Genomic DNA, 25537 nt, shown 5'->3' with positions numbered 1-25537 from the left:
GTGTGTCCTTTGAAAAGTCCAAAGCTCCAAATGGGTGGACATATGGTGATTTCATCATCCTGGTTTTTCTTCCAAAAACCTCTGTGCTGCTCCAACACGCTATAGGGGCTCCCATGCTCCACAGCTGCGGCAGCCCCATGTGGTTTTATCATTACCAATCCCTCTGGGAGCACAGGGAGCCAAGCCCAGGAGCCCCTCGGCCACCACCCCTCTGGCCCACGGGCGCCACCCAGTCTGTGAGCCGCTTCAGGGAAGGGTGGGCCCTGCCTCCTCTGTTCTGGGACTTGGGTGGGGTGCTGGGCTTCCCCACACCAACCCTTAACCCCCGCAATCCCTGCACCAACCCTTAACACCCCACCCCCGTACCAACCACAGCGGGTGGCTGGAGCAGGGCACCCCAGGGACCCGGCCTCAGTGAAGCTGGGGTCCCTGCATTTGGCACTGAAAGAAAACAGTCTCGGGAAGGGAGAGGCTGGGTTCTGCCAAGTGGCAGAGCCGGGATTCTAACTCCTGCCTGCCTGGCCTGAGCCCCACAGTAGAAGAGTAGAAATAATGCTCGTTCTGGTGTGTTCTCACGTGGAGCGTGGATGTGTGAAACAGAGCTGCCACGGGGGCGCCTGGGTGGCTCAGCTGGCTGGGCGTCTGCCTTCTTCGGCTTGGGTCGTGATCAGGGTCCTGGGATGCAGCCAGCTCCCTGCTCAGCGGAGCTCCCTCTGCCTCTGCCCCTCCTGCTCGTCCTCAAGCTCACGAGCTCTCGAGCTCTCTCTCTCTCAGATAAATAAGATATTTTAAAAAGGGGCACCTGGGCGGCTCAGTTGGCTGGGCGTCTGTCTGCCTTTGGCTCAGGTCATGATCCCAGTGTTCTGGGATGGAGTCCCACATCAGGCTCCTCGCTCAGCGGTGAGTCTGCTTCTCCCTCTGCCTGCTGCTCCCCCTGCTTGTGTTCTCACACTCTGTTGCTCTTTCCAGCAAATAAATAAATAAAATATTTTTTTAAAAAATATTTTAAGAAAACAGAGCTGCAGAGTGTGGCTTAGACAGGGGTGGCACCCATGGCTCCCTGGGTGCTGGACTGAGGTGCCCCTCATTCCAGGAGCTCTGGGGGCCAAGTGCAGGCAGCCCCCTGTGCCCCAGATTAGGCTCTGAAGAGGGGTCTTGTGCCCAGAATTCTGGCCAGCTGTGGGGTGGGGAGGAGGAAGGGATGGGGGGCCAGCCCTCAGGGGGGTTGGCCACACTTGAACCTCAGGCTGGAAGAAGACACCCCACTCCCCCCAGCTATAAAACACAGACTGGGGACACAGGCTCTGAAGCAGCAGGGGGGCAGACAGCTGCGGAGAGCCTCTCCTCCAAGCCTCAGATGGGCAGCACCCCGGTGCTGTGTGGGCCGTGGCTGGAGGAGGCCGAGCCCGCCAGCAGCGCCTCTCACCCACTTTCCGTAAGAACTTGGAAGTTGTGTTTTCTTTCTCTAACAGCTCTAACAGCACGCTCTACCTCTCGGATGACCCCTGGAAATTGAGGGCTGTCCTGAGCCTTCAAGGCCCTGGGCTGGAGTGACCGCAATGGACCTTCAGCATGGGGTTCTCAAACCCGAGTCTTTCACGCAGACTTTGGGAGCACAGCGAGCTTTTCTAAGATTTTGTCAGAGAACACAAGCAGGGGGAGAGGGCAGGCAGAGGGAGAAGCAGACTTCCCACTGAATGGGGAGCCGGATGTGAGGCTCAATCCCAGGACCCCGGGATTATGACCTGAGCTGATGGCAGACGCTTAGCCGACTAAGCCCGCCAGGCACCCCACGAGCGTTTCCTTTTTAAAGGCTGCTTTCGAGAGCTGGTGCTCTGCAGTCGGGCTGACCGGGTTGGAGTCTCCCAGCTCTCCCCAGTCTCCGGTTCCTGGCCGTGAGATGGGAAAAAGCCATTTCCTGGGTCTTGGTGGTCAAGGCAAACCTCCTGAGTGGTACCGGGAGGGCTGGCGAGCCCCCGCTAGCTCGGCCACTGGCCATCAGACCGGACACCTGCCACGTGGGCTGCGGCCTGCAGCCTGGCCCTCAGAAGCCACGGGCACCTCTCTGTGACCTGCTTTTTAGCCCCGGCTTGACCGGTGTCCACCCCAACCACATCTCGAGTGTTCTACCTTCCAGGGCCCGTTCGCTTCAACTGGCCACGGTTCCCTCTGGAACCAACCCTTCCTAATTGTGTTTTTGTCGCTGGTGGGCCCGCCGGGCCTCAGGGTCTCCAAGCCACCCTGAGGCTAGCGTGTGGCCCGGTAAACCCTTGTCTATGTGATCCCTCCTAGGGCCGAGCGCCCCGTGGCACCCCCAACTGCCCGAGGCTAGGGAGGGGCCCGGGTTGCAGGAGAAGCTGGGAAGGCGGCAGAGGGCGGTACCTTCTCCTCCAGCCCCCGGGGCCAGCCTTTCAGTCACCGGAAGTTCCGCGTCTTCACCCCGTCGTCCCCTTCCCAATAAAACTACTTTGGCTCAGCCCGCACCAGCACAGGGACCAGCACAAGGACCAGGGGCCGTCAGCCGCATGGCAGGCCTCACTCTATGCTGCTGAGCTGCGCATCCCGGGGAGGGGACCCCCACCGCACCCCGCAGGCTTGCCCAGTGGCCTCCGCCCCCCTGACGCTCGGCCGGCGTCCCAGCAGGTGCTGTGCGGGGCAGGCCCCAGGGAGAGACAACTTAGCACCAAAAGCCAGCTTCAGTGCAAGTCAACCTGTTTTTTAATGCAAGAAAAAAAAAAGCGCCATCTTCCGTTGCTTTTCCTTGCCATAGGCAGGTGGGGATGAGCTAGGGCCCCTCACGGCAACTTCGCAACCAGGAGGCCGCCGCGGCCCTCAGCTGATACTGCACACACTGCTGGGCCGAAGCCAGCGCAGGTAACTCAGACCCTGCGGGAGCCCGGGGAGCAGCACTGGGGGGCTGGGGTCAGGGGGCACAGAAGAGGTCCGATGGAGGAGTCCCTGAGACCTGGCCTGGGCGGGGGGTGCCTGGTGGGATGCGGGCTCCCCTGCCCGTGGCTCCAGCAGGAAGCCAGTGAGTGGGGTGCGTCCTGGCTACCCCCCCATGCTGGGAGAGCCCAGCCAAGGGAAAGCCGAGAGGCGGCCTGCCCCGGCTGCTCTGCTCACTGTCTCCAGTCCCATCCCTTAGCCCAGAGGGATGTGATTCTCAGGGCATCCGAGACACCCACTGCCCTTTTTTGCTCGAGGGGAGAAGGGAGGAGAGAGCTTCGGTGGGGAATGAATGGAGGAGCAGGAAAGGGCGGGTTGTCCCTGGTCTCTGATGTCTGGACGTGAGGCCCGGGCTGGAGCACCAAGCCAGGCCAGACTCATGGAGGCCACCACCCATCCGAGGTAGGGGAGGAGGGACACCAGAATGTTCCAAGAGAGTGAAAGGGAGAAGCAGGAAACCCTGGGGTCCCAGACAGGGTGTGCTCTCCACATCCCATGGTTCCTGGGTGGAGATGCCCCTAGTTGCAAAGTTACTGGAAAATTCAGTCAAGTAGGAAAGGTGTCACTTCACAGAACAAAAGTAGCTTATGTTTTTCTGAGGGACGTTCTCACATCCCTCCTCATTCCCTGGAGCTCATAAAAATGGGAGCTGGGCTTGTTTCTGTGACTTTCAAGCTAGGGTGGGGGGAGATGTGAGAGCGAAGAGCAGGGTCCACGCATGAGGGCTTCCCGGGAGGGCGAGGTGGAAGGCACCAGACCAGCTTATTCCGGGAGCGTGGGGAGGGGGCAGAGCTGGACAGGGAAGGAGCCAAGGGCTCAGCAAAGCGGCACTCAGCTTAGAAACCAGTGGGAATGCTGGGGCTCCTGTCTACACATGGCCGCGGGGTCCCCCACAGCTGCGGGGGGAGGGCATGTGCTGTACAGTAGAGCCGGAGGCAGGGAGGACAGGGGCTCACGTGTGTGGGGCTGTCAGACGGAGGAGGCAAGAAAGAACGCTGCCTCTAACGTTATATATTAAAAATATCCATAGTTCTTGTGCACAAAATTCCATCATTCACATACAAGTACCACCCGCCTCCCTGCTGGGCCCGGGAACAGCCTGAAAAGAAAGATGGTGGTTTTCCTTCGCAAGAGCCGAGGAACCGCGGCTCAGTCTTTATGGCCCCTCCCCCCCAGGGGGCCGCGCTGGCGGTCACTCAGGGCGGTCACTCGTGCCTCCGCTTGGAGGGTGGGATCAGGTGTGGAGGCAGGTCAGCGGGCAGCTCGTGGCCCTCCAGCTTGACTTTGATGAGGTGGTTGGCCAGGGCAAACTCCTCGTCGTCCAGCAGCCCGTCCTTGTCCACATCGGCCAGCTTCCAGATCTTCCCCAGCACTGTGTTGGGCAGCTTGGACTTGACCATCTCCTTCTTGGCGTTGGCGCCCGTGATCTTGCCGTTGACAGGCGACAGGGTGTAGAAGATCTCGTCGTAGGTGGGCTTGTCCTTGCCCACCACCCACTCCACGTCGTCGATGCCCTCGCCGGCGCCCTCGCCGTAGCCGTGCCCGAAGGGCCCGTTCATGGTGCCGTCGAAGGCGCCGCCCTTCACGGCCTGGGAGGGCATCAGGGACTCCTCCTGTCGCACCATCACCATGAGCCGGGCGATGTCGTTGGCCAGCATGTCGTCCACCGTGTCCAGCAGCTTGGGCTTCAAGGCCTGGAACTTGCTGAAGTCCTGAGTCTGCAGGAGCTCCTGTGGTGGGCAGGGGAGGGGGGAAGGCCAGGTTAGGTCCCCGCAGATGCCACGCCAGGCAAGAGCTGGGCCCAGGTCACGACCCCACCCTGGCTCGCCCCTCGGCCTTGGCTCTGGAGCTTGTAAGGTCAAAGTGGCAACAGCACCTTCCCTTTGAGGGCTGGGGTCGGTGGGGGGTGGGGTGGGGCGAGGGATGAGCCCTGACGGTGCTGGGAGGCTTGGTGCCCCGCCCTTTCCCCCACCGCTCAGGGTGAGTCACCACATTCCCCTCCGCGGTGTCATGGCCCGCGGTGGGGCGCTGCCGCTGAACTCGGGGGGCCCCGGTGCGGGAGGCCAAGCGGGGCGGCCGCACCTGCATCTTGCGGAGGCTCGGGAAGTCCCCAGGGGAGATCTGATGCTCCCGCTCGATCTTCTGATAGATCTCTCCCAAGTTGTTCACCAGCTCCTTCTTTTTGCTCTCTTTCCCAAACACATTGGGCATCTCCTTCTTGAGGGAGCTGATGATGTAGGCGTGGACCTGGAAAACAGGAAGGGACACCGTGTCGGGAGGGGCCAGAGATGGGCTGCTCCAGGAGGCTGAGGTCACCAGGGACCGCCCGCAGCCACCCAGGGCCCGCGTTCTCTGAGGCGCCGGGCACACCCCCAGCTCCCCATCCCGCGGCAGAGATATGGGGCCTGCTGCCCCGCCATCCGCACGCGCACACTGGGGGCCGCTGACGTCAAGGTCACAAAACCCCAATGCAGCCCGAGCTCCGCTCAGTTTATCACCCGGACAGCTCAGAATGAGTAAGTGTTAGGAAAAGCACATAAGCCTTCGCCCCGATGTTCTGAAGTTCCTCAAAGCTCGGTACCTTACTTCAACGTCTGCCAACAAAGTGTGGCACACCCTTCACTTCCCTCAGTGGGCTGGTAGCGTTGGCTGCCTTCCAAGGCCACAGGCTCTCGGATCCCACTGACTTGCCAAGGAACGTCCAGGCGTGAAGGGCTGCAGGCAGCCAGCCTCACCCTCCTACTCCCAGCCCTGCCAACTCGACCCCCTCAAAGCCCCTCCACAAGCCGGACCCCGTGTGCCCCATGGGAGCCCCACCGGCTGAGAACGCCCGAGGGAAGCAGGCCTGCTGCAGGGCGGCGGCCGCCGCTCTGCCCGTCACCGGCCCGTGCAGCTTGGCACGAAAAGCCACTCGCTCCAGGAAAAGGAAGCCGTCTGGCACCCACAGGTGTGGGACAAGATAGGAAGCCTTGGGGTTTTCCGGGCACGGTGACTCAGGGTGCCCGCAGGCCAGGCGATTACACACCACTTATCCGTGAATGGAGAGCCGGCCCTTCGTTCTCTCCCTGAGTAAGGCTGCGCGAGGGCACAGGTGGCCCCTCTGGTGGGAGACGCTGGGGGGGGGGGGGTGCACTGGACCAAGAGGGAGGAGCTCTGCCCTTCCCTGCAGCCTGGAAATGGGAGGCCAGGAGCCAGTGACACGGGTTTTCTCACGGGTTCCCTTCCCAGAACCAACCCCCTCACTGGGAAGCTTCCAGAAGTGAGACATGTGGAAAACTGAGTGTCCCTGGATCCCCCAGAGCAGATCCTGCGACCTCACTGTGCAGACAGATCCCCAGATGGTTCAGCCATGCGGGGTGGGGCCCGAAAGCTTGTCCTTCTAGCACATTCCGGTGGGATCCACGAGTGTTCCGGGTAACCAGTGTGGAAACACGGACTGGTGGTAGGTGAATGTTGAATTCTTTTTACTCAAGACAGTGAACACCAAAATGCCACCTGACTTCAGACCTCACAATGGTGTAGCGCAGCCTGAGCCACCGTGTGGGACCCATGGCAAACGCTCAAAAGTCAGAGCTGCACACATGTGGGTTCCCAGAGCCAGGAGCCCGGGTCACAGGGCTGCTCTTGGTTCTCGCCGAAGGGGGCCTGCCACTGGAGAGGAGGCGCCCCTCCTCAGTCCTTTACTGGGAAGCCTGGGGTGACTGTGTCTCACCGGCCACAGGACTGCCTTTGCCAAAGCCCTAACCACCACGGAACCCCTTCCTGCACCTCCGGAGCCCCGAGGCGGGTGTAAACAACCCTGCCCTCCACGGCCAAGTCGTCAGAGAAGCGGTGATACTCGGGGTCCCCGCTGAAGCCGAGCTCGGAGCCCCATGGATCTAGGATCCACGCACGTGCACAGAGGTGGCCGGGCTACACTGCGGGATGTGTTCTGCCCCTCCGTGACCGAAGGGCCTGCTGGCGGCATCCGCCTTCATTCCCAGCCCCAGCCACGCTGGGGTCTCCCTGAAGTCTGTAGGCAAGTGTCGAGATTCCAGGCTTTTGAGCAATCCAGATGCCGCCAGCAGGCACCAGCGGGCCCTGTGCCTCCCTGGGGGGGGGGGGACGGGATGGCTCTGGAGACCGCTGGGGACCAAGGCCACCCAGGGTTCTCCCTCAGCCGACAGGCTTGCCCCCCATCTCTCCGCTCGCTCCCTCCTGTCCCGGCGTATGCGTCCGTGCCCACCCGCGGCCTCCCAGTCACTGCCTTCTGCGGCCTCCCACGACAGGACAAACAACCGGGCCTGACTTTCCTCCACACGTTCTGCCTTCCTGGTACGACCGGGGCGCGCTAGAAAGGCAGGGACAGTGTGTGTCAGTCCCCACTGTGTCCCCAGCAGCCCGCCCGTGCGGAATGCTCGACAGGCCTGGGAGGGGAAGCCGGTAAGCCCTGCCCTCGCCTCCTCCCCACTTCCCAGGCTGTCCTTCCCCGGCCCAGCACTCCCCTCCCGCTTAACGTCTGCACGCACCAGGAGGACTCAGTTGAGAAAGGGCAGCACCCACAGGTGCAGAGAGGACCCGTTTAGACACAGGGCAGCGGTGTGGCAGTGGGTTATGGGACGGGTCTCGGGCACCCCAGAGCCATGGCAGCTTGATCCTGGGGCCCCCCAGCAGCCCACCCCCAAGTCTACCTTGGCCAGCCGCGCCCGCTTGATGAGGTCATTGAGCTTCCGGAGAGCAGCGTTGCGGGGCAGAGACTGGATATCTTTGAAGAGGTCCTGCTCCTCCGCCTCAAAGAGCTTGCGATTGTCGGGGATGAGCAGCGGGTGGGACCAGAAGGAGCCGATGTAGACCCTGACCACCTCGGGAGTGTTGATGATCTTGCCCAGGGACCACATGAGGGCCCCGTAGACCCGCATCAGCTGCTGGGTCTCGATCTGGTCCGCCTTGTTCAGCACCACGCGGATCTTGTCCTCGTGGTTCTTGAGGGCCTTGATGACCTCAGAGAACTCGTCTGAGATGTCCAGCTTGTGGGCGTCGAAGAGCAGGATGATGCGGTCCACCCGCTCGGCGAACCACTCCAGCACGGCGGCGAAGTCGTACCCTGTGGGAAGAGCGGGCTGAGCTCAGGGGCACCAGGGGCCGGGCTGCTCTGAGGCTCTCCTCCCCGACTTGACCTGGGACTGCCCAGCCTGGGCTCATTTAAATCCCCACCATGTCCGCACGGGGCCAGCACAGCACCCTGAGTGCAGGGGCGTTGGGTCCCCCTATTTCTGTGTCCACCCGGTGTAACCCTTGCCCACAGAGCACCTGGCACGGAGAGGTGCGCCACAGATAAATAACGCAGAAAAAGTCACAAAATCCAGGGGTGCCTGGGTGGCTCAGCGCGTTAAGCGTCTGCTGGCGGCTCAGGTCCCAGGATCCAGCCCTGCGTCGGGCTCCCTGCTCAGCGGGCAGTCTGCTTCTCCCCCTCCCACTACCCCCCACACACCGTCCCGCTCATCCTCACTCTTGCTGTCAAATAAATATATAAAATCTCAAAAGAAAGAAAAAAAGTCACAAAATATGAGCTCTAAGGCGGCAAGGACAAGGAGGGGAGCTCAGCTCGGTATGGCGAGAAGAACAGAGACCCGGGCTGCGGCCTGCCGGCGAGATGCTCTTGTATGACAAGGACAGTAAGGAACAGCTGTGACACCTGCAGCTGCTACTTGCGGGGCACCCGTGCCGGCACCCCCTCCTCTAGGAACCTCGTTTATTCTCCACAGCAGGGGCTGGCCAACGGCAGCTGGCCCATCACCTGCTCCATATGTTGGAGTTTTACTGGGATATGGCCACATTCCTCTGGACCGTCTGTGGCTGCCCGTGTCTACAGCAGCAGAGTTCAGCTGTAGGACGGAGACCACAGGCCTACGGCCCAAACCATTAACTCTAGCCCATCTCTGAGGCCCAGATAAGCCTATGCAATGCTACGCACCACACCCCACCCCCTAGGTCTTAAATGCTTCTCTAAAATGAGGTAGCTGGACTACATCAAGTTTAGCTCTCAACTCCAAGTCTCCCACCGTCCAGTGGAAGCCTCCTGGTGGACGTGGCCAAGTGCAGCAGAAACTGCTCATCAGAGCTCTCCCTCGAATGACAGAATGGACCAGTTCTAGCTGACTTCCGGCCCGCCAGTTTAAGACCGAATCTCCTAGCCTCTCCTGCAGCAGACATGAACAAGGTCTCTAAGACCTTTGTCCTCTTTTCCCTTCCTAAGGAATGGAATGCAGATGTGATAGCAGGAGCAGGAGCAACCACCTTGAGTTCGGAGATGAAAGCTGAACGTTCAGGATGGCCTTGGACTGTTTCTTTCCACGTAAACTAGCTAATATCTGATTTAAGCCAAAGGATTTTTGGGTCTCTGCAACAGCACTTTAACCTGTACCCTATTTCACAGTCACGTCTCTTCGAAATGTTTCCACTTCTTCCACTGCCCCCAGAAGGGAGGGAAGGTTCTATTTCTCATCTTGTATTTTTTTACTTGTAATATTTTATTTATTTCTTTGAGAGAGAGAGAGAGAGAGAGCAAGCACAAGCCAGAGGGAGAAGCAGACTCCCCGCTGAGCAGGGAGCCCAGCACGGGGCTCGATCCCTGGACCCTGGGATCCTGAACCAAGCTGAAGGCAGACACGTACCGACTGAGCCACCCAGGCGCCCCTATTTCTCAACTTTTAGGAATAAAGATGAGAAGATGTAGGAAGACCACGTGACAACAATGGCCTAAGAGTCTTTGGGAAGCTTGGCTCAAAGCCCCCGAGCTACCATTTCCTCTCCGGGTGATTCTGGGTGAGCCTCCTTGTCCCTGGGCTCCTGGTTCTTCACCCACTCCCCATAGGCCGTGTCCAACACAGGCCGGGCCTCTTAAGCAGCAGCAAACATACCCCAGAGCACAGTCGAGCTCCTGAAAGTAAGCTGGAGAAGCTGTTTCCTTAGAGAAGAGCCTGAGACCCCGGCCAGCTACGGGCCCACCACCCTCCTGGTCCTGACAGCCTGCCCCAGGCTAGCATTGCCTACACAACATGCTGCCACCCCTGAACACACTGGGATGTCGCCATGCACCGTGTGGACTACAGGTTACAGAAAAGTACCAGGTAGAGGGAGAGAACAGAGAAAAAGGACAGAGTGACCGACAGCACCATGAGGGGGGAGGGCAGCCCTCCCCGGCCCCAGGGGAACCTGCTCAGTAGGTCAGCAGGGAGGTATTCAGCTGCTCCGGGTCCTGCCAAGGCTCCTGGACTGAATGCAGGTCCCCAAATGGGATCCCCAAGAGACCACCTCTACTCAGGCCAGAACCAGGGCCCCCACTGCCAGGGCTTTAAGATACACAGTTTATGGTAGGGCATGCTGAGGGGTGAAGGATAAACATTCTGGCCACCAGGTTCCCCAGGTTCAAGTGCGCTGCAGAACTGTATGCCCAAAGCCACAGCGTTCCAAGCCTCAGCCCACACTTAAGCACTCAGAAAGAACGCGGGCTCTTAACCAAGACAGACCCGGATTCGACTCCCAGCGCCGGGCGCTGACTGTGACCCGCTGTCCCTCACTCCTGAGTTACGATTTCTCGATTTGTGGAATTCCAGAAACAATTCCTCCTTCTCTGACTATAGAGCAGATGAGATCAGGTCACACACACACACACACACACACACACACACACACACACACACACAGGCGCACGCGCGCAAGCTCTCAGGCAGGAGCGGCAGAGGGGCCTGGGCCAGCACTACCAGTCAGAACTGAGAGTCACCAAAGTTCAGCCTGGTCCTGGGGCCAGAGGTCAGCTTTCGTCCTCGGGGTGAGACTGAACCCTCAGGAAAACCTCAAATTCACTATTTCCGTTGACTTAGCACGCAGCCTGGCCACATCTCCAATGGGCAACCCGTGCCCCCCCCCCAGTGCGCCAGGGAGAGAGGGCACCCCGATCAGAAGCGGCCGGTCGACCGGCTGGAGTTTCCAAAGGGGGGCGGTGGGAGGGGAGGTGGACTGGGGCGGAAGGGGTGGGGGGCGGGGCAGTAAAGCCTCCAAGAATCTGAACTTGAGCCCAGGCAGGGCAGCCATCGGCCTACCCGAGGCCCATGCTGAGGGTGGGAAACAGCCGGACCACCCAACTGTCCGTGCCCAGAGGGTGTGAGGAGGCCTGAGCCAGCACCACAGGCCGCCGGGGGCAGAGGACGCAGCCCCCACAGCCCCGGACACCACACAGTTGGCTCCGAGAGAAGACCCCGGCAGAAACCGCGAAGGGAGGGCAGAGCAGCAGGCGAGGGAAGCGGGCAGGGAGCCTTGCATGGCTGGCGCCGGGAGCGGCCGGTCAGCGCTGGAAAAGCACTGACTCAGGACTGCACGACGGCTCCCGCTCAGCAAAACCGAGGCCCGACTCCTGCCCTCGCCACCCTGCCTGTCCTCAGACCTGCGCACGCTGAACGAGCCCAGATTCGCACGGCTGGGGAGGCAGCGACGCCAGAGGCGAGGTGCTGGAACCAGGGGTTCCCTGATGGGCTGGGCTCCAGGCCAAGTTCGTTTTGGCCCAGGAGTCAGGACAGCACAGAGGGAGCTGAGTTCAGCCCCCGGCCTCCACCCAATGTCCCCCGCTGATACGGGCCCAGAAAGACTCCAGGAATGACAGAGAGGAGGAGGGGGAGCAGCCATCTCTGAATCGTGGCGCCCGAGTCACCACGGGAAGAGCCAAGAACTCCAAGTGCTCCCTCCCGCCCCCCCCAAACCCCGTTATCCGTTATCCGCCAACACCTGAAGCTGGAGGCAACAGAGCTAAGTCCATTTTTTTTGTGCAGGTGAATGAAATTTCCTGTTTATTATGAAAAATGCTCTCAATTTCGGGGCGGGAGACACGGTGCCTGGCCAAGTACGTCCATGGGTCACGAAAAGGGTCACGGCACTTGGGCGTGTGTGAGGTCATCACTGTGCATACCCACGTGGCTGCAGCCACTGCCACGCACACCCGGCACCCATCTGTCCACCAAACCCTCACTCTGGCCTGATGGATGGTGTCTCCAGGGCTGGACCCACAGCGGCAGCAGCACCGAAGCCTCAATAGAGGCCAGTGCCCCCACCCTAGGCATCACCCAAGGCGGTGAGCCTCCAGGCTTCGGGACACACGAGGGGTCAGCCTCGGCCTCAGGACGCATCTGGTCCCTGAATCCACAGTGTGAGGAAAAGCCAGTGCCGTCTCTGATAAGGGGCAAGCCCTCGCACAGAAAGTTCTGGGACTTTGGAAAAATTTTAAAATAAGCTGGGCACAAAGGGACCAACGCTGCACGATTCCATGCATCCAATGTCCGCAGACACAGAAAGGAGAGCTGAGGGGGCCAGGCGCTGCGGGGAGGGGGAAACGGAGAACGAGTAGTTAATGGGGATACGGTTTCTGTCTGGAAGATGGAAAAGTCTGAAAGGCAGACGGTAGGGACCGTCACACAACACCACGAACGTACTCGATGCCAGCAAACCGTGCACTGAGATGGGTTATTACCACGGTCAGTCTCAGCACACAGACATGGGGACCGGGGAAGAGAGGACAAAGAAGAGTCGCTTGTGCCCTCGGGGCAACCCGGCTGAGGGCTGGGCTCGGCCTCGGGAAGCAAGCACACAGGGCCACACGGGAAGCAAGCACACAGGGCCACACGGACAGGACGTCCAAACGTGCCGCCCATCTCCGCTCTGTCCTCACCCAGCCTCGTCCGGGCCCCTCGGGCTCCTCACCAGGTCTGCCATCCTGACAAGTGTCCCGCTCCCCGCCACAGGCACGGAGGTGAAAGAAAGGAAGTTGTGACAGGTCCTCGCCCTCTCCTGGCACCCTCCAAATACAGGTAGTTCCAGCAGCTGGGGGAAAAGCTGCTTCATACATTCCAAGTTTCTAGAACATCAACAATAGAGGGCTTGTCTGGAAACGACTTTTGTTTCCTGCCATTCAAGCTGCGTGGGCCTTGGTATTTCTTGCCGTGGCTCCCACCACACACGTTTCCAACCGGTGCTGGGCGCGGGAGAGGGGGCGCGGGACAGCAAGGGGACGATGAAGGAGCTGAGAGAGGACCAACGTGGTGGCCGAGCTTCCTCTTGCAGGCACTCTCTTCAGGGAAGGACTTTCCTGGTGTTGCTCAGCGGCGAGGAGAAAGGGGCCTCCCCACTCCTAGGTATTGACCCAAGAAATTAAGAAACTGATCTCCATGGAGCGCCTGGGGGGCTCAGTGGGTTAAAGCCTCTGCCTTCGGCTCAGGTCATGATCCCAGGGTCCTGGAATCGAGCCCCACATCGGGCTCTCTGTTCATTGGGGAGCCTGCTTCCCCCTCTCTCTCTGCCTGCCTCTCTGCCTACTTGTGATCTCTGTCTGTCAAATAAATAAATAAAATCTTAAGAAAGAAAGAAAGAAAGAAAGAAAGAAAGAAAGAAAGAAAGAAAGAAACTGAACTCCACACTGTACTATGCAAATGTCTGTAGGAGCTTTATTCAAAACAGCCCCAAATTAGAAACGCCAAGGCTCTTCGGCAGGTGAATGGATCAGGCATGAGGTACACAGGAGGAATGATGGGTCGATGTTCTCGAACATGACGAACGCTCCCAAGCATGGAAGACTTGTACCGGGCATTCTAGAGAAGGCAAAACCTCAGGGATAAGTATCAGGTCCGTGGGTTGCCGGGGACCACAGGGGACTACGAAGGGGAGCAGGGAACTTTCCAGACTGATGGAAAGACCAGATGCTGATCATGGTGATGGTTACGCAAATGCTTCCTTGAGCTGTGCACCTAACAGAGCGAAGACCTCAGTAGCTGTGACTGGGAAATGAGCAAAGGGCAGGGAAGGACCGATGGCCTCTGCAATCAGGCGGGAACTTGAATCTGGAGCCCTCTACTCCACAACCAGCTGCGTGACCCCAGCAGGCTGAGGCCCCTCTCGGAGCCTGTATCTCCATCTGTGACGCAGGGACGTCCCGTCACTAACGCGCGGGGCTGCTGCAGGCACCGAAGTGGTGCCTGGTGGCCCATAAGCGCTGGTAAATGTTTGTTCTCATTTACACACAAGAACTATATTTTGGGCTCAAGGAGTGCACACTTGGAGGGCTGTGTGGGCGCCGACCACCTCTCACGCTCAAAGAATGCCCCGTACCACCGAATATAAACAGAACGTTCGCAGCCCCCGGAGCCAGCAGGTGCCGGGCGCCGGCTGGTCCCACTCCTCCGCAGGCGGCGGCCCACGCCCCTCAGCAGAGCTGCTGCATTCTCGCCAAAGGCTGGGCCAAAAGCTGTCCGGGGACCAGAGTGGGGGTGGGGCGGGGGTGAGAGGGAGGCTTGGAGGCTGCCAGGGGGCCAGGAAGGGAAACTCCGGCTGAGTCTGTGCTTCCCTAGCCTCTGGCCTCCTCGGGGTGTTAGTCAGAGAAAGGTCTTTCTAATCAAAGTCTGAGAATTCCTGGATTTTTTGGACATCTGTTTGTAATTAGCTGACGCTGGCTAAACATGTCACTGAGCATGAGGTACTAGGGCAAGGGGTCAGCACACGGGCTGCAGGAACTCCCCAGGGTCCCCGGCTCAAGTATGGAGCTGGGCCCGAACCTTCCATCCTCATCCACTCTGTGTGCACGGGGAGTCCAAGAGGGGTGCGGCGCGTGGCCTAGCCAGAGGCTTGCAGGCCATCTCATGGAGCATTCTACGGGCTGCAGAGAACGCTGACCTGGATGGAGGGCCTTTAGAGGTGGGGCAGCTCTGGAGGCAGTCACAAGGGTCAGCAGGAACAGGGGGCTGCCCACAGCACAGGCCCCCTCAGAGTCAGAGGACTTCGGGTCTGCCCCTGGAAGGCCCTACCTGCCTACTGGGGAGGTTTCCAGGCTTGGAGGGAGCCTGGGAACCAGGCACAGTCAGCAGGAGGGCCAGTGAGAAGCCAGCCCTGGCCAGGGGTCCTACACCCATCCACAGAGGGTCTGGGGCGGGGAGGTGATCCTGGCTAGAGGCAGAGAACAGGGAAAAGGAAGAAGACACCAGCATGGTTGTTCCAAGCCCTGGACCTTGGGTCCATTTGTGAACGCCGAGTCTGACTTGAAGCTGGGAGAGAACTGTCAGGAGAGCTCAGAAGCCCCACAATGTCACCACCCGACAGGGTCAAAGACATGCCCGATCTGGGCTCTCAGTGCTCGGTGGGCCCGGCTGGAGTGTGCCCTCTCTGTAACAGGGTGGTGGGTGACTGGGAGGCTGGGTGGCGGGAGCACTGCTCCTGCTGGGCCCACAGACACACACCTGCCCGTGCAGCCTTGTGCGAACGATTTAACCTTCCCAAGCCTCAGCCTCCTCATCTGGAAGGCAGCAGGGCTTCCCGCGTGTAGCTGTGTGACAGCTAAGGGGCGCCGCCTCACGAGGCATTGGTGCAGACGGCGTGCAGAACGGCAGGCCCAAGGCTGGCCGGGTGTCAGCCTCCAAACCCAAGTTGAAGGAACACTTCCCTGCCGACGCACCTCGCGTGGGAGAAATCAAGGCACAAAAGTGACGATGGCCAGCTCACAGCCACAAGGTGACGATGGCAGGGAGTGCCCTGGCCAGGCCCCTGACCCCCAGGCTCGGGCCTCGGCCTGAGTGTGCCTGCCCCCCACAACCCCTGCACCCGCTGTGGGAAATCCCTGCTCCGGCTCGTGACTACACAGGCACAGGCGGTAGCCTGGGAGCAAAGGGCACCCGCCCCACCAGGCCCTGGATGCCCTTTGGAATGCCCTTTATCAGTCACATGGCACTCAAGAACGAATGCTGTCCCCACAAATCACCTTTCTCTGTTGACAAAGGAGAATGTTTTATATTTAAAGTCACTTGGGGGTGCCTGGGTGGCTCAGTGGTTTAAGCCGCTGCATTCGGCTCAGGTCATGATCTCAGGGTCCTGGGATCGAGTCCCACATCGGGCTCTCTGCTCAGCAGGGAGTCTGCTTCTCTCCCTCTCTCTGCCTGCCTCTCTGTCTACTTGTGATCTCTCTCTGTCAAATAAATAAATAAAAATCTTTAAAAAAAAAAATAAATAAATAAAGTCACTTGGATTATGTGCACCTGGGTGGCTCAGTTAGTTAAACGACTGCCTTCAGCTCAGGTCATGATCCTGAAGCCTGGGTATCGAGTCCCGCATCAGGCTCCCTGCTTGGCAGAGTCTGCTTCTCCCTCTGACCCTCTCTCTTCTCATGTATGCTCTCTCTCTCTCTCAAATAAATAAAATCTTAAAAAAAAAAAAAAAAAGTCCCTCCAATTAGCACACCAGGGGAAGTGCAGCCTGACACCCCCACGGAGACCCCTTCTTCCTGGAGTAATTCTCAGGGGTCTCTTGCAGAGCCTGGCCTATATCCTGACTGCTCTGGGCCTACACAGCCCCTGCGTTATCTTTCCAGAAGGTATTTCCTGCACACATTAGGGACAACGGGAAAAAGGGGAAGAAGCCAGGAGGGGCCTCGCAGATAGGGTGGGAAATGGACATAAATGTAATTAACAACTCTAATGCAAAAGAACCTTCTGCTTCCAGGGAACAAGATCAGCAGACCACAGAAATGCACGCTGCCTGCCCAGGACCCGGGTTTTCTGCTGGCCCTATCTTGCTGAGAGGGAAACACCTGCTTTCCATGCTGTCAGCAAAGGGAGCAGACAGGCAAGCTGGCCGCAGAGCCTGGAACACACTGCCCTCCTCTGACTTCCTCTGCTGGACAGGGCAACACGGGACCTTTGCAAAGACTGGTGGGTGGGGCCTCCGAGCGGACGGCCACTCCTTTCCCTGTCCAGCTAGCGGCCACCTCCCTCGAAGACCACAGCTAGCACCGCGGAGCGGTAACGAGCGATGGTCTCTCTCCGGCTGATAAAACACTCACACCAAACATATTGCAGAGCAAATCCCAACTTAGTAATTTTTAGTAGAAGAAACCAAGACACCTTGGGTCCTGGAGGGAAAGAAACCGTCTAGTAAAATCAGTTTGATCTCGTTATTTCACAGAAGGAAGCCCTCCCCCAATCAGATTAAACCCCACTCCACCTTCCTGCCCACCATGGGGTGGGGGAGCAGCTGCCCCGGAACAGAGAGGGGCCACGTCTCATACCTGGAGGGGGGCAGAGACAAGCAGAGGAGAGCCCTGGCGTCCCCTGCTGGCTTCCTCCTCCGAGAATCTGCCACCTGCACAGACAACTTGAGGGTGGGGACCGCCCTGCACACCGCATGTCCCCCCAAACACCTCCCCCATTTCATGGACCCTATGTCCACAGATCCACCCCCCCCCCGACAGCCCAGGGAGGGGCCGCAGTGGTGCCCATCCCAGAGAGAGAAGGTCTGGACACCACTGCCCACCATTTGCCAACCAGGAAAGGAGGCCAGGGGCAGGGGGAGCATCCCAGCAGAGAGGGCCAGGGTGCCCAAAGCAAGACCGACACTCCCAACCCATCAGCCCGCTGGGCTCCCTGGACCCAGGCTGATGTGTCAAAGACACGCCCCCCCCAGCAGGCGCACGCCACAGCACTGGGGGAAAACAGTCGTCACGGGGGTCATAAGGGTCACAGGAACCCTGTGCCCTTTCCTGCAAATTCCTTAACTCCCAGCTCTGAAGGTCACAGTGAACACAGTCTGAGATGATAAGCCTCTTTTTGTGAGCTACGGTCCCTATCCCGGCCCCCATCCGAAGACCCGTGTGCATCAACTGACCCCTGGGCTGGGAGCGTTGTGCGCAGCCCAGAGGCGGCTTAGTTCTCTACCCCTTGGCCCCACTTATAAGCAGCCCCTCCGCCTACTCTTCCAGATCATTCTGAAGATACCACTATGGAGCCTCCAACGAGGTCCCTCTAGGATAACTCAGGCTGGAAGTAAACAGAGGATAAATCCCCCCTTGTGGGTCTTTCTCTTTAATGCTTACCAGGCATTTTCTTAAAACCAGCTTGGAACAAGAGCAGTAAGAAAGGAAAAACAGCCTTGCCCTTTTATTTTTAAAGTTTTCTCTTTTTTTTTTAAAGATTTTAATTATTTATTTGAGAGCAAGAGAGCAAGTGAGAGCACAAAGGTGGGGAAGGCAGAGGGAAGAGCAGACTCCCCGCTGAGCAGGGAGCCTGAAGCAGAACTCGGTCCTGGGATGGGTGGGGTGAGGGGGATCTCCACCTGAGCCAAAGGCAGACACTTAACTGACTGAGCCACCCAGGCACCCCGTATTATTTATTTAAGTAATCTCTAAACCCAATATAGGACTCGAACTCACAACCCTGAGATCAAGAGTGCCCCTCCGACTGAGCCAGCCAGGAGACCCTAGCCCTCGCCTTTTCAGAAGGGGTCCCAAAGCTGCTCCCTTGAACTCCCAGGACTGTCTTTCTCACCGGGGTGCAGAAGCTAAGAGCTTAAACCAGACTGAGAGAGCAGTTTCAGGGAGCTCTGAGGTAAGCCCTTACTGGCAGGGGCCCTCAGCCTGGATTAAAAAAAAGAGAAGCAAGGCTTCTCAGCACCAAGAACAGGGCCCCCACCCCCCTGGGAGCCACAGCAGACATAAACATCCCCCAAACACCAGGTTGCTGGCTTCAAATGCAAACCTGCTGAAGCTGGGCAGCTCAGAGGGGAAGGGCCATGGGGAAAGATTTGCAAGTAAACGATACACCAATCGGGTCGCTTCTCCCCCACCCCTGGTCTAAGCCCGATCTTTCCTTTCCCCATCTGCAGCTGTAGGCTCTGCTCCTGGCCTGCCCTCGTGCTCCTGCCAGAAAGCATTCAGGCCCCGAGGCTCCCTGCCCCTCCACAAAAAGGAGCAGCAGCAGAAACATAGCCCAGCTCAGGCTCATCCTGAACCCGATCTTCAGGAAAGCGCGGCAAAGTCGAGACAGGAGCTGACACAAGTGGGGGCCGGGTGCCCCAGCACTCGGCCCAAAAACCTTCCAGCGTGCACAGCCCCTGGGGAGGCTGCTGACTGCCAACCCCGGAGCAAACTAAACCCCTTTCCACGAGCCCCCAAAAGTTTAACAAACCCCTGCAGCTTCTCCTGTCGGCTGGAGTCAAGTGCTCGCTCACAGACCTGCTGGGCTTGCCAGGAATTCAGACGGCTTAGCCTTTACACCCCAACTAAGGTGAGGGAGCCCCAGGGGAGCAACGATACTGGCTGGGGAACCTGGAACCCGGACACAGAGTGATTTCCCATGACCTCACAGCCAGCCCAAGGTGCCATCTCGCCAGTCTGCCCATCTCCCAGCATGCCCCAGGGGCTGGAAAGCACAAGAGCCATGCGAGATTGGTTGTGCTTGCCCCTGGACAACTCTCTGTAACCTCCGCCCGGGGAGCCAAGGGAGAGAGCAGCTCCTGCCCCCTCAGGGCTCAGCATGCCGGGCAGATACCCGGCCAATGTCAGACGGGTTCTCACTTGGGCTGAAGGGACCTCAGGGGCAGCATCTGGTCCAGGTCCCAGACCGCAGATGGAAGGCACCCTGGGCTGTGTCAGAGCCTGTTTACCTCTGCTGATGCGCTGCTTCTCTCCAGACAGGATCCCGGGAGTGTCGATGATGCTGATGCTGTCCAGGACCGGGTTGGGCAGCTGGGCACACATGAACCTGCAGGGCAGCGAGAGCCAGAGGGGACATGTCAAGACTCAGCTCTCACTGCTCTAAAAGTGACAGGGGGCTTTCTGTGCACCCTCCTCTCCACCTCTGCCTTCTTTTCCCAAACCAAGGAGTTTAAAGGAGTTTCTTGTGTTTCCGGGGTGGCCATTGAACTCTGTATTGTCTTTTTTAAAAAAGATTTTATTTTATTTTATTTTATTTTATGAAAGTGCGAGTGAAAGCGCACGAGCAGCGGGGAGGAGCAGAGGGAGAGGGAGAGAGAGAACCAGACTCCCTGCTGGGCGGGGAGCCCCAGGCAGGGCCTGATCCCAGGACCCTGAGATCATGACCCTGAGCTTAACTGACTGAGCCACCCAGGAGCCCCTCAACTCTGTAGTGTCTAAACTGAGAACCCAACCAGCAGCTCAATCTGGCCTGCCTCAGCATTTCCCTCACATTAGCTTTTCCCCCAGGGTTCAAGAGTTCAGCTTTCAAGTTGCTGATGTGTTAGTGCAAACCGCACGAGCCTAAGTCACCATTCCATTCCAGAAGGGAAACATAAAGGTGACAGTAGAAGTTAGTAAATTTCCTCACACCCCGAAGTGGGGGAGAGGCTTCCTTACTGCTGCTGGGACCAGTCTACCCCCTCCACCCAGCTGCTTGGATGAAGGGATGGCAGGGGGCGGCCAGTAAAAGCTGGGGGATGCGTGGGCTGGTTGGCGGGACAGGGAGTCTGGACCCCATTCTCTGAAAGCTGGAGCAGGCCGGAGGAGGGACAAATTTAAGCCACAGAGAGGCTGGCAACTCCTGGGCCAGGGCTTAACCGTGTGTGCCCAAGTTCCCACTAAGCGTAGAACAGCCCAGAACAGCAAGGGGCTGTCCCAACTGATAGCAGAGATTCTTCACTGGCCACAGAAAAAGCTCCTTTAAAAACCTCTGAAAAAGACATTGTGAGCAAAGAAAATACTGACCCTTTGTCTGTAGGATGCAGGCTTAAAGCTGCCTTTCCAACTGTGGGGAGGAATCCGAGCTGATAAGGTTCTCGGTTTCGCCCTCCCCCCTCCCACCCCCAAAGGGACCAGTGGCCAGGCCTGGGGCAGACTGCCAGGGCGAGGGGTGGTGTCTGCAGGCACAGTGGGGCAGAACCTGCTGACCCTCAGACCTTGGACCCGGTGATTCCCCCTGCCAGCAGCAGCGCACGCCCTGATTATCGGTGCGCCAGCCCTGGGGATCCTGCGGGGAAGGGTCAAGGAGAGAAGCCCCAATTAAAAGAACCAAAAGTAGAACTGGGGGGAGTCGTGACAATACACAGCACCGCCTTGTAAAGGAGACCTGTGAGTAAGGGAATGGGTAAGACCCGGAAGTGAGATGCCCCTCGGAGCCCTGGGAGCCTGGCGGGAAACAGGAAAGGGAGCAAGCAGTACAGACACAGAGGCTTCATCTCCCACCAGCAAGGACACACCGGCGGCATCTCACCCCACAAGTGGCTGGTGGCAGCCACACAGTGAGTTTTCAGAGGCTGCTCTTAGGACACCTTTGCCTGCAGCCCGCCTTGGTCTGCTCCGTTGGATTTTAGTCTTAGAGCAGACACTTAAAGGTGAAAAGGACAGAAAGTCAAGTTCATGACTCAATAGGTCTCTTTAAGCTGCTGGGAGAGGCTGTGTCAGCCAGAGAAGAGCCCCCTTTGTATGCCCTGGCTGGCGGGCTGGCAGGCTGGCGGTCCGTGCACTCCACAAGCTGACACAGCTTGGGGCCTCTGCTCCAGCGCAAACCCGTGCCCCACCCCCGCCCCACCCCTGGGCTGATAAGGCCACTTAGTGATCAAGAACCCTCTGGAGATGAAGTGGCAAGAGGAAAATAAGGGGCGCCTGGCTGGCTCCGTGAGCAAAGCCTGAGACTCAATCACAGGGGCAGGGGTTCAATCCCATATTAGGTGTGGCGCCTACTTTAAAAAAAAATTTTAAAAAAAGGGAAATCAAAGTGTGGTTCTTGAATCCTGAGGCACCAACATCATCAGAGTATCTGTCCTGGACCCAGCATCCCTGACCTGTGCCTTTTTTCCCAGGCAGAAGCAGCAGTAGGCGGTGACCGGACACATGAAGGCCAGTCAGCCAGTTGGCCCTACAGTTAGCTGCACTGGTGAGCTCAGCAAATCAGCAGAGACCTCTGAGCCGGCACCGAGATTGGGGGTGGGGGTGTGTGCCCAGATGAATCTACAATCTCGTCTGACCGAAATTTTAGGTCTCCAACTTCAGAAACATGTCGCATACTCCATTTCTCCTTTCAAAAGCTGTCTGCTCTCACAATCAGAAGTGGAGGCCCAAGGACAGAAGGTGCACCACCCCTCCTTCTAGCTTCCCATAGTTGTATGTGAAAGTCAAGACCTAATAATGCTTGGAATTCCCAGCACAGCAGCCAAACTATGCACAACGCCGTCTGGTGCCCACCAGCTAACAGTCCCGGCCAATTGCGGGTCCACCGGCACAGTAATTCCGGGACACAGGGATTCTCCGGAGGAAGGCTCAAGGTGAAGAGGGCCGTGCCTCTCACTCAAAGGGCTCTACACAGCTCCGGCCGTGACACACAAACGCCAACAGCCATAAAACAGGAGGCCGGACTTAAACGCCCGAAAGGGACAAAACAACTTAATACGAGTCTGCCTGTCTTCTCAAAGTCAGCTCTGTACAGAGAGGTAGGCTGGCCATTGGCCTGGATCGGGAGCAAGGTGGTTCACCCTGTGCGGCTGGACAGTGTCTGGAAAGGAATGTGATCACACAGGGTGGAGACCTGGAAGGCAAGAGTCAAGGATTCTTTCCTAGGCTCTTCCCTGACACACACTTTGAAAGGCATGTGCAGTCACTCCTTGAATGGGGGGTGGCAGGAAAGGCAGATCTGTGAAGTCCTTTGGTATGTCCCTGGGGGTAGGGGTGGGGACGGGGAGGTTAGAACCACTGACAAGCGCCTTTGAGTTCCTTTAGAGAAGAGTGAACTTGGCTGTTGGACACCACAGAAACATCAATGTGTTTCCTTCCCAGCAGCATGACGGTTAGACTCTTGGAGGATGACCTGTATCACGAAGAAGCAAGATTTCCCCTGTCTAACTGGGGAAACTGAGGCCCAAACAGGTTAAGGTACCTTCTAGTGAGGGAGTCAGGGCCGGGATCTCATTCCCGGGCTCCCAGTGCTATCGACAGGCTGCTTCCTGAAACCCCTAAGAGAGCACAGGCCCTGTGGAGCTGCCCCCGAGGGGGAGTGTTCACACTCCATCTGTCTGCTACCTCGTGGGCGGCCCCCAAACTCAGCAGGCCACAGCAGATCCTCCTTGTCCCTCCCACACAAAACCAGCGGTCCCCAGGGAAGCACAGCACAGCAGCAAAGGGAATGACTAAAAGTTTCACATATTTTTCCAGGACGCTTAGGCAGCAGTCACTTGAAGGGAGGAGGACAGGGACTGGTTTGAATGAATTCGTTGCATCCAGCCTGGGACTAACTACACTGGGAGGAGGTGGAGACAAGAATCTCTCACCTTCCCAACTCTGACCCCGGTTCTGAGGAAAGTGGGGCTGGGACCTGCGGGACGGTGCGGGAGTTAAACTGATAACCTGGAAAATTCTGGGGTGACCGAAGCGGGGGAGGGGGCGGCGATACCCACCGCCAGACCTCCGGGTGGGTTTCTGGTGCGAAGTGGCAGGGGCCCCTGTCCCAGGGAGCGGTCGCAGAGGGGCTCGCTGGGGCCTCGGAGACAAAGGACGATGGGGTGGGGGCGGGCCACGACCACATTACGGCCGGGACCCGAGTGCGGGCCCCCCCCCGGGGGTCCCCCACCGCCCCCCTCTCCCTGGCGCCAGGGGCGGGTACCTGTTGAGGAAGGCGTTGCCGAAGGCGTTGAGCTTGCGGAAGGGACGCCGCGGGTCGACAACCAGCGCGTTGCCCGGCACCACGCCCTCGGTGGGGCCGTGCATGACCGCGATAAAGGAGTCGGTGGTGGGCTCGGGCCCGATGCGCATTCCCGGGAAGTCCTGCTCGATCAGGTGCCGGATGAAGGTGGTCTTGCCCGTGCTGTACTGGCCCACAAGGAGCACCATGGGCTTGTTGTCGAAGTCAGCGTCCTCCAGCGCGGGCGAGTGGAACTCGTGGAAGCGGTAGTGCTCCTCCAGGGGCAGCAGCTTCTGCGCATACAGCTGCCGCAGCCCCTCGGCCACCGTCTGGAAGAGCTCCGGCTCCTTCTTGCGGCGGGCATCTTTGCTGACCCAGCTAAACATGCTGGCGGGGACGGGGCTGGCTGCTGCGGGGCAGAGCGGCGGCTGAGAGCGGGGAGAGGGCGCGGAGCCGAGGCGGGGCCCGGCCGGCCGGCGGAGGGGCGGCGGGGCAGGGGGCGGGGAGCGGCCTGTACTGCGCAGGCGCACGGCACGGCCCGCGGAGCGCCCTCTGCGGAGTGGAGCGCGCGCCTCGCCGAGCCGCCTTTATAGGGCCGGGCCCCATGTTCGGGCGCGCGCGCCGCCGCCGCCGCGGCCACCGCCGCAGCGCTGAGCCGCGGGGAAAAGGGCAGAGGAGGAAGGAGCCCCGCCCGCGAACTCCGCGCCACGTCCTCCCCTCCCCCGCCTCCCATTGGCCAATTCCAAATATCGCGAGCGCCGCTCGCTCTGCTCCCCGCCCCTGGCCCGGCTGCCGTGGCAACCGCACCTGTTTTCGCCCCTCCCTCGGTGGGGCCGCGCGCGCTAGTGCTGCGGTTGGGACGGCGGGAAGCGAGAGTCCCGCGCGAAGAGGTCCCGGAGCCTACGCCTTCGAACGTCCGCGAGACGCTCAGTTAGACACCCAGCTCCCCGGCTGCGCGGCCCACCCGCAGTTCCCCCACGAACGGTCCTCCCTCCCCCGCTGGCTCGGAATCCCCGGAAGTATCGACGGACCCCAGGGGAAGTGGGGGGCCAGTGCCTCCCGTCAGAGCAGCCCTTCCCCGCCGCCCCCCCGCTCCTGCTTCCCTGATACTACTTCGCACCCTTCTTGATCTGCTTTGGGAGAGGGAGAGAGAGATGTGGTAGAGGAGGCCGGCTGGTGACGAGGGAAAGAAGAATGGGGAGGGAGTCAGAGGTCCCTGGGGAAGATCCGACCGGCAGCAAGACGCCTGAGCTCCCCACAGGCCGGTGGCGCTGGGGCTTGGAAGAGGGCCGCGGCAGTGGAAGACACAAAGGACATTGGACATGGGGGAGACGAGATGGCCTCTCTGAAGAGGCTGCCTCTGCGGGAGGAGGGGTCGGGGTACAAAGGAAGTTGAGGCCCTCTGGCCCGAGTTTTGAGGAAGTGAAATCGGAAATTCCCTATGTGGGGAGGAGGGGAAATGTGGGGCAACAATGAAATCTTGTGGGAAACTTAGGGGAAATTAAAAAAACCCAAATACTTCTGCTTTCCTCTCAGGGTCACTAACAGTTACCCTCTTTTACCTCTGACCCGTTGCCCGCCCCCCCCCCCCCCCCCCCCCCCCCCCCCCCCCCCGCCACCTTACCAGTTCCTGGCTGTTCCATTACGCTCATTCCCCCGCCATCATTCCTGGCCATACATCGGCCCCCTTGGCTGGCCAGGCTGGTGAGAATCTTCAGCGGGTGATGTCAGAGCTTTGGGGATTGTGATTGTTAGGTAACCGGTATCCGGACACCTAACGGGGGAGGGGGGGGGTGGCACAGCCGGGAGGGGGGGGCCGTTGGGGGGACTCCTAGGTAGATCTGAAATGCATGCAAGAGCTTGAAGACCTCATGTTCAACCTTCTGGCTTCTGGGAGGTGTGGAACGGAGGCAGGAACTCAAATCTGAGAATGAGCAGAGTTCTTAAGCGGGCTGGGTCAAGTGGGAGCCAGAGAGGGCAAAAGTGCAGGGGAGGGGAGGCCTCGGTGTCTTCTGAAGAAAGAAAATGTTCCCTCCATTGCCTTCCCCTCCCCTCCTTTGCCTCCCTAACCATTGGAGAGTCCTGTCTGTGCTCTCAAGCCCATGACTTTTTTTTGCTTTTATTTGGGGTTTCATTAGCATTCTTTTCATCAATACCAGTAAACCAGAAGCCACAAGACTCTCTTC

At 59.2% G+C, this 25537-nt stretch overlaps 1 protein-coding gene across 2 annotated transcripts; it reads right to left on the bottom strand.

Moving 5' to 3' along the window:
• Positions 1-2700: 2700 nt before the first annotated feature.
• Positions 2701-24994, bottom strand: LOC111149437 (EH domain containing 1). 2 transcript variants are annotated; one of them, XM_022506515.1, is made up of 6 exons: positions 24976-24994; positions 23334-23760; positions 19390-19487; positions 7617-8029; positions 5029-5193; positions 2701-4676 (listed from the first exon to the last, which is right to left on the bottom strand). In XM_022506515.1, the coding sequence occupies exons 1-6, from the start codon at positions 24992-24994 to the stop codon at positions 4152-4154; spliced, it is 1647 nt and encodes a 548-aa protein (XP_022362223.1). In that variant the 3' UTR covers positions 2701-4151. The 2 variants fall into 2 exon arrangements, with proteins under 2 accessions (XP_022362223.1, XP_022362224.1); XM_022506516.1 differs by lacking the exon at positions 24976-24994 and having other exon boundaries at positions 23334-23815.
• Between the last annotated feature and the right edge of the window lie 543 nt (positions 24995-25537).

This window comes from Enhydra lutris, unplaced genomic scaffold, assembly GCF_002288905.1.
Source record: "Enhydra lutris kenyoni isolate GAN:26980312 unplaced genomic scaffold, ASM228890v2 scaffoldscaffold22, whole genome shotgun sequence".
Classification (NCBI taxonomy): domain Eukaryota; kingdom Metazoa; phylum Chordata; class Mammalia; order Carnivora; family Mustelidae; genus Enhydra; species Enhydra lutris.
The sequence above is the reverse complement of the archived record's forward strand: the minus strand, read 5'-3'. Positions and strand labels throughout refer to the sequence as shown.